General features: G+C 44.5%; 1 protein-coding gene across 1 annotated transcript in view; it reads left to right on the top strand.

The window, feature by feature from the left end:
* The window catches only part of ASCC2 (activating signal cointegrator 1 complex subunit 2), a 378,910-nt gene extending 367,827 nt beyond the window's left edge, over positions 1-11,083 (top strand). The window contains exon 18 of the mRNA XM_069214595.1: positions 9,700-11,083. Within this exon, the coding sequence (XP_069070696.1) occupies positions 9,700-9,871 (172 nt within the window). The 3' untranslated portion in view covers positions 9,872-11,083. The remainder of the gene's footprint in view (positions 1-9,699) is intronic.
* The last annotated feature ends 3,924 nt before the right edge of the window (positions 11,084-15,007 follow it).

The raw sequence follows: 15,007 nt of genomic DNA, 5'->3' as shown, positions 1-15,007 counted from the left end.
CAGTGCCAGAACTACTGTGGCAATGTGTGCTTTTTGAGACCAAAAATGTTTTTTTGCTATTTGCAAATGTTGTTACAATGGTGAGGGCCTGGGCAGCTCCCACAAAAATAAACTTTCACAAAAGCCATGTCAAAACAAGACATGCATTGACAGAATCAAAAGACTGACTACCAATATCAGATCAGTTGGCTTTGTCAATGCTTGTTTATTTTGTTTCCCATAGTCTTGTTGAAACTGGTTTCCCTGATTTTCTATTATGAATATTTTTTGGTAATACCAGCATGCATCCACACATTTTACTAAATGATGCCACAAAGCAACAGTACCTTAAATTTCACAGTAATTTAGCAAAACCTTTTTTTTCCTACATGCATTTTGCTTGTGAACATTTTATTTTGAAAGTAAAGAATCCTCAATCTTGCTTACAAGCTTCTACAAACACTTGAGTCTACTCAGAGCATTCTGGGAGCATTATACATAGACTCATATTGTTAAACGTTTCAAACGTGTGTACCCTTTTTTGTTTTTACTGGAACCATTGTCAATAGTGCAGTGTGAGCTTACAACATTTATTTAGAGTGCTCACTGTAGGAAGCTGGCCTGGTGTGTGGTAGGCACCTATGGCGTTATCACCTTATAACAGGTCAAGATATCCCCAATTAGTGAAGTATAGGCAATGTCTGAGAAGCTAGGGCTTTCTAGAGGTAGCTGTGGATGAGCAGCCAAGACTTATCTGGGAGACATGCAAAGCTTATGCAATGCTACTGTAGTCACACAGCACTTATACACATGAAAGAATCGCAGTGTTAAAAAAATAAAGGTACTTTATAATAGTAACACAAATACTAAAATACAGTATATGCAATACCCCACTTGGAGGTACGTAAACACACTATTATATCACATTAGCAATCAGTAAATATCATAGAAAGCAATAGGCATTGGTAAAAGCAATAGCAAATAGTGAGGGCCCTGGGGAGGGCCAATCCATATACTATTGCCTCTTTCTGGTGCTCCATCCTCCAAGCGATAGATGAAATACATGACAGTAACATACCACAGTTCCATAGCTACGTCTTGGGACCCCAACCCCCAAACATACCCACTTCGCACACCTAAGGGTCGGGCTATTACTTTGGCTCTGGGGGCTGCCAAGCATCTACTACTTTTGCGATGGGGCTCCGAGACCTTTCCCACTCATACTGACTGGCTACACAAATGATGGGCCCTCATGGGTATGGAAAAATTGACAGCAGCAGCAACCGGCTCGCTGCCCCTCTTTGATAAAACCTGGGGCCCTTCTATCCGATACATGTCAGAGGAATTCAGGGAATTAACATGGCCATCTTACCTACACATCCTCCAACTGACAAGTCCTGTTGAGACCCCTCCTAGTTAAACTGGTTGATATACCCCTGACAGGGGATTTCCTGCTTGCAAAGTACACTTGTGGTATACCCATTGAGTGATGAAACCACTTTACTGCAAATAATTTGCCTTCCCAAACTTCTCCTTCTACCTTTCCCTTCCCTCTTTTCATCCATCCCTCCTCACCGGCCAGTGGTTGTAGGTGGGAGAAGTTGTATTGTCCTTACCTTCTTAAAATAATAAAAGAGATCTTAAAACTAAAACAATTGAATTTGAAAGGTAGTCCTCCACCTAAGGACATGGAATCAGTAGAGGGGAGCTGGAGGAACTAGGAACCTCAAAAGGTAAGTACCAAGTGCCCCCAGAGACCAGGAGGGAAGAGGTACGTACCTGGATTTTCCCCAAAAACAGCAGGAAAGCTTTGGAAAAGGACTATGCAAATCCCAGACAAGACTGGAAGGAACCAAAGGTGGATCCTAACAGAAGAGGACCTGCAAAGGAAGGGGACCAAGTTGAGTTAGAGTTGGAGTGTCCGGTTGTGGCAGGAACCACTACCCACTCTTCTGTGGCTGCAGGACCAGGTCGACGGTGGGTGAAGAAGGTCAGCAGTGCAGCACAGGAGCAGAAGAGGAGTTCCAGAAGTATTGCAAGTGATGTCCCACATCATTGGTTGTGATGCAGTCGGTCAGTGGTGCTGGAAAACCACCAAAAAGCCTTGGCAAATGCAAGAGTCGGAGAAGAAGGTTTTGCAAGGCTGAAGAGGACCAGCAATGTCCAGGGGACTCGACCCAAGGAGGGAGTCCAAAGTGATCCTCAGTAGCTGGGAGAAGAGGAGGCAGTCCCCACAGGTGACCCACAGGCAGCAGGCACAGACGTCACAGTGAGGCCCACTCAGCACGCCTGGAGAAGTGTCCCACGTCTCTGGAGCAGCAGACAGGAAGACAGGAGGATGTGTGCTGCAGAAAGGGATGCTGGGGGTTGGGGATACACAGAGCCTGAAGATCCCATGGAGGAGGATCAACCAAGCCTTGGTAGCAGCAAGAGTTGCGGTGCATGGGGGTACTGTCCTGCAAGGAGAGGCAAGGGCTTACCATCTCCCAAGTTGGACAGCTGGTAGAGAGGACCGAGGGGACCACTGCAGACCACCACCTGTGATGCAGGATCCATGCAGCTTCGGTGGAGAGAAGATCCATACAGCCGGTCGTTGTTGCAGTTGGTGCTTGCGGATTGATGGGAGTGACTTTTTCACTCCAAGGAAGATTCCTTCTTGCTTCTTGTGGTGGCTGAAGACTCGCTGCCCTTGGAGAATGCACAGCCGGGGAAATGTTGCAGTTGCTGGAAGGAGCCGGAGAAACAATGTTGCAGAGCGGAGTCGTCTCTGTAGTTGCAGATTGTCGGTTCCTGGAGGGTCCAGTTGCAGTTACAGTGGCCAGAAAATTAAGTAAATGATGCAGAGGAGTCCTGATGGAATCTTGCACGTCAAATCTGAGAACCTACCCAAGAGGGAGACCCTAAATAGCCCAGGAATGGGGATTGTTCACCTAGCAGGGTGACCACGTATCATGAGGGGGCTGTGACATCACCTGCCTGACCTGGCCACTCAGATGCTCCTAGGGGCCTCTGCCCACCTTGGATTCAAGATGGCAGAATCAAGTGGCCACCTGGAGGAGCCCTGGGCACCACCGCTGGGATGGTGATGGACAGGGGTGTGGTCACTCCCCTTTCCATTATCTAGTTTCACGCCGGAGCAGGGACAGGGGGTCCCTGGACTGCTGCAAACCGGTTTATGCAAGGTGCCCTTCAAAGCATACCGGTGGCTTGGGGAGGTTACCCCTCCCAAGCCATGTAACACCTATTTCCAATGGAGAGGGTGTTACCTCCCTCTCCCACAGGAAATCCTTTGTTTTGCCTTCCTCTGCCTTAGCTCTGTCTGAGGGGTGGCAGCAGCGCAGGCTGCCCGGAAAACCCCAGGAGACTAGTAGGAGCAATGCTGGGGGTCCTCTAAGGAGCCCCAGAGTGCATGGAATCATACAATCAATACTGGCAACAATAATGGGGTATGATTCCAACTTGTTTGATACCAAACATGCCCAGGTTCGGAGTTGCCAGTATGTAGCTGGACACAGGTAGTGAGTGACCTCTGTCCAGTACACGGGTAAAATAGCTTCCCCGCACTTACGAAGTCCAGTGCAATGGAGCTGGAGTTTGAAGGGGCACCTCTGCTCATGCAGGGGTGCCCTCACACACAGGTACCTGCATCATGCACTTTGGGTTAGGAGGGCCTACCATAGGGGTGACTTACAGTGACCTGTTCTGAAAAGGGTGCATGCACTTTTTCACGCAGGCTGCAGTGACAGGCCTGGAGACACATTTTGGATGGGCTCCCATGGGTGGCACAATGCATGCTGCAGCCCTTGGGGAGCCCCTGGTGCCCCAGGGTCCTGGGTACCTAATTATCATAAACTAGGGACTTAAATGGGGGCATCAGTATGCCAATTGTGGGGTGTGCTAACTCCTAAGCAACCAAATTTAGAGGGAGAGCACAGTCACTGGTGTCCTGGTTAGCAGGATCCCAGTGAACACAGTCAAAAAGCAAACTGACAGCAGGCAAAAAGTGGGGATAACCATGTCAAAAAGAGGCTACTTTCCTACACTCACCATAATAATAAAGGCACTGCATTCATGAAATATAAATAAAACTTCAATCAGCATTAACATATGGACACAAATATTACCTCAGCTGCAGACAGTTCCCTCCCCTGTAGACGGGCAGCCAATGCGTTTGTGCTACAGGGGGTTGGACCTGCTTGTCCCAAGGAAAAAATAAACATGAAACCTTGTTGTGCTTGACGCCAAACAATATGTCATGGGCTTCGGGCTATAGGAATTCCACACCCCTGGCATCATGTTTTTGTGTTGTTACTTCTGACAGTCCATATAGTGGACCTGCTTCTCCTCAAGCTTTTCCAACTTGGTCAGGTGCTTCTCAGGTCCCTTTATCCTCTTAATAACTAGAATATTTTTCAGTGATGATCCTCTTTTATTCCACTCCATTTCCCCTTTGTGTTACTCCCTGCGCTTAACTCTGTCACAGTGGCAAAATGAGGCGAAAGCACTCCAGCTTTTCTCCGTTTGTGACATTTTCTTGTGGACTTATTCTAGGTATGTATATGATGTATGTATATGATATTTATGTCAAAGCGAGCCAAATGGCAGTGGAGTGCGCTGGAGGGTCAAAGGCAAAGATACAATCAGTAAGTGATGGATTGGGTAGTTGGATTCTGAGCATGGTGGTGGACTGTTAATTTGTTGTTTTGTAGTATTCTTTAAAGGGGGAGGAGGGGGTCTTCAGCTCTTTCCTTAAGTGGTGCAGGGTTAGAGACTGTCCCAAACCTGCTGTCCTGCAATGCCCTGCATGAATACATGAAGACATCCTATTTGTCTTGTCTTTTTTCCTTTTTTGAACTTCTTTGTTGCCAGTCTGATTGTGTCCTGATTGTAGGTGTGCCAAGAGCCAGTGTGGGTGGTGTTAGCCAGGTAGGCTGGGTGCTGGTTGTGATGGCTTTGAAGCAGATGCAGCTGTTTTTTGAGGGTGGTTTGAGCTGGAAGCAGGGACCACTGAATTTCCATCAGGGTGGCAGTAATGTGGTCTTATTTCTTCAGGCCCTTGGAGAGGCTTGCCGCGGCATATGGGATACCCGTAAAGGGCTCCCTATGTGGAGTCTGGGGAGCTGTTAAGTCAGGGATTGCCAACTTTCATATGTGAGAGTACAATGACTTGAGCAGCAATTCTGAAGTCTCTGGGTGGAATGGCTTCACTTTCTCTAGTAAAAGGTTTGTTGGTGCTCTGTTCTTTGATACTGAGGTCGTTTGCAGAGTGACACTGCATTGGATGAAAGTTGGGATTCAGGTCTATCCAGGTTTGTTGTTTACCCATGAATGTACTTGTTTTTATTGTTCTCATTGAAGAGTAGGAATTCAATCTTGGCAGGGTTGAGCTTTTCTCACTATCTAAAAACACCTACTACACTTAAACCAACTCTTCACTTGCTGCGCTAGTCTCCCAACATTGGGATTTCCAGGTGTTTACTTAATTGGTGAGAGCTTTGTTTAATGCTATAAAACCAAGCTAAACAGTACTCTTTCCCTGTAGACTGGGTTCCTTGTCAGGCTACTTACTGTACGTAGCTGAGCTGACAACAATTCTTAACAAAGTTTACCTTGCCTGCCCCCACACTGTCTGGGTTTAATGCCTCACATATGCTATATGCTGATGATGTAGTTCTGATCAGCTACACAAAGGTTGGCATGAAAAGGATAATTAATGCTATTGCAGCGTACACGGCAAAGCATGGGCTCCCAAGTTAATCTTAACAAAACAAAAACTTTGTTAGTCACCTCAAAATGATGCCCACCACCAAAGTTTCATCTACAAGGCTCATCCTTGGAATCAGTGACAAAGGGGGTTATTCTAACTTTGGAGGTGGTGTTAATCCGTCCCAAAAGTGACGGAAAAGTGACGGATTTACCACCAGCCGTATTACGAGTCCATTATATCCTATGGAACTCGTAATACGGCTGGTGGTATATCCGTCACTTTACCGTCACTTTTGGGACGGATTAACACTCCTCCAAAGTTAGAATAACCCCCAAAGTCTATTTGGGGGTAATTTATGACTCGGGCACATTTTCTACCCACTGCTGCTCAATCCAAAGGAAAAGTAATTCCCTAATGTCAACTTTCTGTTTTACGAGGAACACCCTGAAGGGCTTGTCTCGTCAACCATTACTGCAAGTCATGGCTGCAAAATGCATACCTTCGATAGCATATGGAGTGGAAGCTCTGTGGGGAAGAGCAGATAAATTAATTCAACATTTGGCACCCGTTGGTGGGTGTACAGCGTCCTTCAGTATACTTCCCCAACCTAAACTATGGCTTGAGTATGGACTACTGAGGCAGAAGCTAATCAGCCTTGGCTCTTATTTAAAAACATGGTACAAGTTGAAAAATTAGTTGGGAGGCACACTAAGTAGTACTGTGTTGGAGCGCTGTAGTTGATCCCGATAGCATCCAGGCATATGCTTATATTACTCTAGTTTTAATAACATTGCAGGCCGAGTTGCTCTGGGCCTTATTTCTCACTCATGCTGCATTCAACAGAGCCATCAGTTCAGCAGCCAGGAAGTTGTCCTCTATCACTGGCAAAGCCTTGCTGTCAAAAAGATCACATGCGTGGCGCATAAAGCCTCTTTAAGTCACAGCCTTATTTCGGTGAACTGATTGGATTAAGGGCAAAACCTAAGCTGCTGAGCTGCTAGATCGACTGCTTTACCACCTTATGTAACTCCCCGCTTGGCTGAGACAAACCACGGTGACTGCATGCCGGCTACGCCAATATGTAAAGGAAGACTTCTGCCACATTGTCTGTATCTGCACTGAAGGCAGCCTGATTAGATGTTGGCGGAGGGAATACTCCGTCACAAATTTGACTGATATCCTGTCTGCTGTATTAGAATTTCCATTGGCTATAATGGGATCGTAATACTGCGGACGGGATTTCCATCACGCTTCTGGCAGATTATTCCTTTCCGCCGTCATCTAAATCAGGCCTTTTATTGTTAAAGCACTGACTGCACTTTACTCTAGTGACTGAACCGAAAAAATATTTTCGCTAGTGCACTGATTTCATATTGGTCCTCTTCGCCCATCTACAATTTAATCTGCAAAAGCAATAAGCACTTTTTTGTATACCCTATCCCCAAATGTACTGACAGCATTTTGTTAAAATTTACCTATTTAATGGGGCATCCGCAATTGCAATCATCACTTTACCTAGTTAGCTTCTGATATAACAAGTGCAATATTTACTGTTAGTTGCTTGCACCCTGTATATCTACCCTCTTAGCTTTGCGGGATCGCACACCAAGCACTCTGAAGCAACAAAAGTAAGAACAGCCTAGGACAGTGGTTCCCAGCCTTTTGACTCCTGAGGACCCCCAATGAATCATTACTGGAAGTTGGGGACCCCCAGCAATTTGTACGATTTAATTTTCAAACATTAAAACAGTAATTCACAAAACATATAACAAGTACACACCAAATACTCAAATTACTGAAGATAAAATTATTTTATATTGAAAAAATATGCAAAAATCGAAACATTTTATTGGGAAGGTTGGTGCTGCATCTCGGCAACTACCTTTTCAATGATTGGTTTTATTTAGGAAAGGTGAATCCTCAAGTCAGATTCTACATTTCGGAGCGATTTCTGTCTTTATTTTTTAGGTATGTAAGATCTGTGAAAGCTTTTTCACATACATAAGTGAAAGGGGAAAGGAAGTAAACCATAAGGGCCTCTCATCTCTCCCTAGCCTCTCTGTCACATGTACTTCATTTGTTTTATAGCACCTCTCATACCACTGCAGGGTGTCAGGGCACTTTACAGGGGACTACAAGGTGTAGGATCTACATGTTATCCACACTGGTAGGCATTTTCTAAGAGTGCTTGGTCCAGAGAAGCACAAACTTAGGATTCAGAACACAGCACAGTGATTAGCGATGAGGTTAGCACAGTGCTTAATTTGTAAATAAAAACGTGCCGGTGCCCAAAGCCCTCCTCTTAAACACGCTGCTGCTGCTGCAATTAAATGTGGGTACACGGAATACTGAGGCAGCATAATCGTGAAGCCATCTCGGGACTCCTCAATCCATATAAAGCCACTCCCTGCCACTTCAGCTCACTCTAGCAGCTTTCTACTTTCTCCCTTTGTGACGCTTTTTCCTGTTTCCCTTCCTCAGTCTTTCCCATGTGTGTCTTTTGCTCGCAGCAAATGCTTGAGGCAGAAGAATAAGCCCTAGCCCTCAAAAATAAGTGTTGGTGCTCAGCACCGGACACAACAAGCACAAATTAAGCACTGCGTTAGCAATAAGAATGTATTTCTACACAAGCAAACCTTTTTTAGCAGCATAAGGAAAATGGAGAACTAGGAAAAAAAAAACTTTCTAATTTGTGCCATGCGGTTTGCATGCAGCTCTTAAATGGCAGTTCACAGCTCACTGTGCTAGATTACGATTATGAACTGCATAGTAACAAAAGAATCTGTGACAAAAGCAGTAACCCACTGTGCCATGCACATAAAATAATGTCCTTTGCATGATACACATTCTTTGCAGCAGGCATATTAACCATCTGTGCTACCTGTGAGTCAAAACTGCCACTGCACAAAACTCCCATCTCTCTCCAGCAGATACATTAATCACTTGAGTTAGCTTGACGCTTTTATTTTTGCAGTACAAGGAGCTTTGCAATGTGTTTAAAACTGCTCAACAAAGGAAGTAATAAATATGAAAACACCCAAGCATATGTTTGTCAGAGGCCCCAGCTGGAGAAGTGCCTTCCTCCTAGCCCAGGCCTGCGGACCCCCTGGGAATGTGTCACGGATGCCTGGGGGTCCGCGGACCACAGGTTGGGAACCACTGGCCTAGGATAAATGTAGTTGATAGGGACATGCGCTAGAGCACTTTACAAGTAGTTTTTGTACCCCACCCTTATTTTATCCTCTTACACTAGGGACTTTGATGCAACAAAAGTAAGCACATGTTAATACAAATGTCGTTGGCAGGAACATGGGCTTGGGCATTAATGAGACAAAAACAGGGAAAGTTGTTTTTTATCGTGTTTTTTTAACAATGTGATGATTGTGCTTTTTTCTTTGAACATGTTTTAATTGACTGAAGAATATAATTCATTCATACTGTCAGGCTACTTCCTGCCCACTCAATGCTTGATGTGCATTTTCATTCTAGTCCTGCTCCTTGTTTGACAACTCTTCTCGCTGCAACAGGAGGTTTGCTCCATGCATGAATTGCCATGCTCTGTTTATCTAGCCTTGGTCTCTATGTTCATTTTCCTTGTGCTTTTACGTTTGTTCTACTTACCACTTGATTTCGGCCTAAATTTCCTGTCATGATTTCCCCGTGTAGTGTAACTTAGACCTGTCTCCTAATTGAACTTAACTCCAATGTTACTTCTGCCTTGTGGAAAGTGTGACATACCTCAGTTGGAAGGACCTGAGGGGAAGCAGGGGATTTTTCTGTGGCTTGTTCAGTGTGCCTACATTTCCTGCCATGACTTCTCCATGTCTTTAACTTAGAGCTGTCTCCCAATTGAAGTTAACTGCAGTGTTACTTCTGCCTTATGGAAAGTGTGACAAGCCTCGGCTGGAAGAGTCTGAGGGGGAGCAGGGAATTTTGCTGTGGCTTGTTCAGTGTGAGATGTAAATTGCAATGCCACTCACGCTGTCATTCTGGAATTTCTGTTTTCCTTGCAGAATCAGACATGATAACTCTCCTGCAGTCGTGGGTACCAGCCGCGGGCAGGGGCAGAGCCGGGACACTCTACAGGAACGTCGAAAGAAGGAAGCCAACAAGAGTGCTCGAGCCAATCACAACAGGCGATCAATGGCAGACAGGAAGAGGAACAAAGGGATGATCCCATCTTAGCAGTCTGAGGATCCCACTAGCGTTAAAAGACGTTTTGGTGAACTGTCCTGTCTTCCGCATAAATTTCCTCTTCCAACTCCTGTAGAATGCATACAGTTTGCACAAGATCGCATGCATCTGCTTGGCACCTTAAAACAGATCTGTAAAACATAGTTGTTATTCATTTAACTGTGTTCTATGAATTGACCCCCATCCCCCAGTTCTGCAATCAATTTGCAAAACTCTGCTATAACACTCTGCTTTTCTTGAAAAACTCCTTTGTGTTTCTTCCACTATAATTAATCCATGCTGTGATGTCTTTTCCTTTATAGTTTGCCATGTATCCTCTCACTCCTTTACTTTCTGCAGTGATCTTTCTGTTTTCTATCTCGACTCCCTATTGTTGTCACATTTCCTTAATTCATTTTGTACAAACCTAGCTTCAAATCTCAGTCCCAAAACCAGTCATATTTGTTCAGACATCTCATCTCCTGAAGAAAACAGTAAGGAAGACCGAAACATGGGGAAAAAAGTAGACCACAAGGAGGTGTGGAGAAGGTTTACGCCCCCCTCCCCAAAAACCTCCTCCACACCTCCTTGTGGTCTACTTTTTTCCCATGTTCCGGTCTTCCTTACTGTTTTCTTTATTCATACTTCCACAGATCATACCCCTGTGCTTGACTCCACCTGCCTTGTTTATTTCTCACTTGAACAAATTGCATCTCCGTGGTGTACCACCATATTACCAGTCTAATTGCCTCAATCAGATTTTTATTTTTGTCATGGATAAGTAAGTGGTGCGCACCCAGCCACCCTGCATCAGAAATGCCACTTCTTAGCTTCTTCTATAGGCCCAGTGGCACTCAGGCTAGCCTGGCTATTTGGCAGGACACTTCGGGTGGGATATGTGCCCAGTGATTATATATAGACTATACCACATAGACTTATTAATCGTTTATATGTATGTTGAGCCTACAGGTTAATGGTATGAATCTTTACTGGGCTAACTCTGTTTTAAATTTTTATGAGGAAGATTAAAAGCACTGTTTAATTGTGTAATAACAGAACCTATTATCTAAAAACCTGTAAAGAGTTTAGAGTTTGGTGCTTGTTACATATAAGTTCACTAACATCTAGTTGTATTATTATATCCTCTACTTTGAACCTTCAGGTGTCACCAAAGCATACCTTTTGTGTTGAATTGTTGATAAATAAATTTGCTTGAACTAATAACCGCTATTCACCAGTGTTAGATTTTTCATAGTCACATTATTGTATCATTCCCTGTTGTCAAGTTGAGAGTACCTCAGCAACATTACAACAATAAGGTCAAATTTCCTTAGAAATAAACTGAAAAACATTTATTTTAGTAACCCACTTACATCATTAGAAATGAACTGAAGTGAAGGCACAGTGGTTTCCACTCTGCCTGAGGCCACCATTCAGATTTTCAACCACACTGTGTGGAAGGAAGTCACTGTGTAGAGCTCTGGTCAGAAACATATTTTTTTTATTGTATTTATTTATTGAATATTACAGCAACTGGCCGCTGGTTGGCATAGTAACAGTCTTGTCCAGGGTCAGATAACAGATGAATAAACCCCACAGGGTGCAAGCTAGAGCAAACTGTATCAATAGCAGATACATTGGAAAACATTAACAGTACCTCCCCATCCCACCCTTTCCCTCTCCCCTAGCCGCCAAGCGGGAACTGTTGTAATCTATTTAACAATATCTGATTGAGTTGTCATCTCATTATTCCAGATTATTTTAACCATTTTCTAGCAGTGTGTAACCATTTCGCTTTCCCCCCCTTATGGAGCACCATTATGATAGTTCGACCCCCCCTCCTGAAATTAGGAATCTTGTGAGTTTCGAGCTGAGAAGTCAAGTAACGATTTATTCATTGCCGCCCAGGCCAGCAAGGCATCCTGTGCTTTCCCGTCCATCCTGGTCCTTCTCATATGGACTTCCTCTGCTCCCACCCATTCCTCTACATCGGACTCCCAAGAGTCTCTTGTTGCGGCCCTGGGGCTCAACCAATGTATGGCAATTCTCCGTTTTGTGATTACTAGGCCTAAAATGTATACCAACTACTCGATATTTTAGCTGTATTATTTGAGAGAAGACCCAGTAGGCACTGTGCAATTTCGTGCCAAACATCCCAGCCCGTTGTCGCTTTCAGCTGAGCAAGAACCTCCTCCCAAATAGCTTGGAGCTTCCCAAAAATATGAGCTAAGTACAAAACATGCGCCTCCCCACCTCCACACTTTGGGCAGCAGGCGTCCCTAGAGGGGTAGGTGGCATGTAAACGCCTGAGGATGAGAAATTACATATATAAAGTTGTATTAGTTTAAAAAGTGTGCACACTGCAACCTCCTTCACACCCTTATGAATTTTGTTCCACTCCTTCGGGGTTAAATCATGTTCCGTGTTTACGTTCCAGCGCGCTTCAACAGTTAAGGGTTGCTTCACTCTGTCGGAGTGCAGTGCCCTCTATAGGTGGGAAATGAGCCTGCATCTTCCCGCCATTTCTAGCAATATGACAAGCATTTGCATTGGCATTGGTGCCTCTGGAAACAGAGGCCATTCCGGTTGCGCTATTGCAGCTATTTTTGCAAACTAAAAGAAATGACCTGCACCCTCAAATCTTTCTTGGGCCTGTTGAAATGTTAGAAACCTATTGTCAGGGTAGAGGTTAGACAACATCAAACAGCCCTCTTCTTGCCTTTGGGACACCGATATCACCTGTTCCATACGAATGAAGGGAGGCAAGATCCAGACATCTAGGTCCGGGGCATAAGGTGTCTTTTAAAAAGAAAAATCCAGACAGCTCTCTCCCAAATTTTACACATCAACCGGACCAGAAGAGGAAATCTGATACGTACCCCTCCCCTCTTCATTACTAGTTCTCCCAGTTGGCTTTCCATGGGTCCCCTCCAACAACCTCCTATCCCAGTTATGCTTCCAAGCTAGCCAGTGCACAGCATGCTGTAACTGAGTAGCTATATAGTACAGTTCCAGGACCGGTACTTCCAACCCGCCAGTCTCTCATTCTCTTTTCAGAGTGGCCAAACTGACTCACCAGTGCTTACCCGTCCTTAGAAGGTCCACTATCAGGAGGTCTATTTTCCTAAAAACCAAAGGTGGGATCTCATAAAAGGACCCTTGCATCACATACAAGCATCTTGGAAGTGTTATCATCTTGAGTAGGGCTATTTTCCCCATTAACGATAAATGTAATGTGTTCCAAAATTGGATGGAGGGTTTTTAACTTAGTAATCATGGAGCCGAGGTTAAGATCATAAAATCGTTTTTTATTATGAGTAATATTTATGCCTAAATACTTAACCTTTTATATTTGCTATGGAAGGCTGTCCAGCGGGTCGCTCTCAGTTTTCCAAGTTAGTAAATCTAATGAGGACAAAACAGATTTTGTTATGTCAGGCCTGAGAGTTCCCAGAACTCCTGCATTATGTTTAATAGAATGGGGACCAAAATATCTGGGCATCTCAAGTATACCATAGCATCGTCTGCATATAGAGATGTGTTCTGTAGCTCCCACTTGTTTACCCCATCCCGCCAGGGCGTATCGCAGTCTGCAGGCAGAGGTTCCACTGCAATAGCAAAAATTAATGGTGCGAGGAGACATACCTGTCACGTGCCATGTTGGAGGAGAAATTAGTCTGAGATGTAGAGTCTGGTGCGTTCTCTCGCTTGTCGATGAGTATATAATGGTTTTATCCAAGCGATATGAGGTATTGAGCACTGCCTTCTCCAGAACTTTCCATACATTTCCAGTGTAGCGGGTCAAAAGCTTGTTCTATATCCAAAAATGCTAACGCGCAGTTTCCCTTCTGAACATGGGGGTCATGTATTACATGAGCCAGTCCATGCAAATTTTGCAGGGTGCTCCTCCCAGGGATAAACCCCAAATGGTATTCGTGGATCAAACCAGGGAGGTAGGGAAGGAGTGTGGCCACCAATAACTGACTAAGAAGTTGAAAATCGGCAATAAGCATCAATATGGGAACGGGCAATCCTGTCTCGAGCTGGTCCATCCCTGGCTTTGGTATCAAAGAAATCAAGGCCTCCTCCATTGGGCTCCAGAAACATAATTTTATTACAAGACAGGAGGCTCATATTATGTTTTCTTTTCATGCTTTATTTAAACAGCAGCCAAGAACTACAAATCCCAGAATCCCTGGGGAAAAAACTACAAAATGCATCACAATGGGGCCAACCAATAACACTCCGAGCCCCATAATAACTATCTTGACTGAGAGCACCAAGCCCTCTTTTCTTGCTGCTCGCAGTCAAGATAAGTACCCGGCTCGCCTGTTATTCATTTCTATTGCAAAGTACTTTTATCAATTTAAGTATGTATTTAATGGTTTTTGGTGTATATTCTAGGTGGGCACTGTTACCCTTTTACTTAATGTCTTTATTTATGCGCGCTCGCGACTCCTTTCTGGCGCTTTTCGCGCGTTGGACCAGCTGTCAGAACATTCCATTCAGCGTTCTGACAGCCGCGCCTGAGGCATTTTTTCCCTCACCGCTCGTCTAATTACACGCTCTGCTTCACTCGGCGTGTTTAATTCCTTTTTTCTCGAAATCAGTCTTGCCTCATTCAGGACGAGATACAAGCTCTTCTGTCGAAACAAGCTATAGAGAAAGTGGTTTTCAACCCTTCCGGTTTTCTCAGCACTATCTTTTTTTTGGTACAGAAAAAGAACAAAAAACATTGCCCGGTCATAAACTTAATATAGTTCAACAACTTCGTAGTTTACCACCATTTCAAGATGGAAACCATTCTCCACCTAAGGGATCTCCTCCTTCACAATGACTGGTTAGTTCTTATAGATCTTCAAGAAGCTTAACTTTCAGTGCCGGTCCATCCCTCCTTCAGAAAATTTCTTCAATTCCAGTGGGGGAATACATTCTTTCAATTCAAAACTCTTCCCTTCGGCCTTTCCTCTGCCCCTTGGTGTTTCACCAAGATTCTCAAACCTGTGGTAGCCTTCCTCAGGGCTCAAGGAATAAGACTTATCGTCTATATCGACGATTTCCTTATTATGGCTCAGGACAAGTCTTCCCTTGCATCTCAGCTAAATCTTTGTCAAGATCTTCTCCTTCGATTGGGCTTCTTTATAAATC

Source organism: Pleurodeles waltl, chromosome 11 (genome assembly GCF_031143425.1).
Source record: "Pleurodeles waltl isolate 20211129_DDA chromosome 11, aPleWal1.hap1.20221129, whole genome shotgun sequence".
NCBI classification, from domain to species: Eukaryota; Metazoa; Chordata; class Amphibia; order Caudata; family Salamandridae; genus Pleurodeles; species Pleurodeles waltl.
Note: the sequence above shows the minus strand (reverse complement) of the source record. Positions and strands in the feature narration are given on the sequence as shown.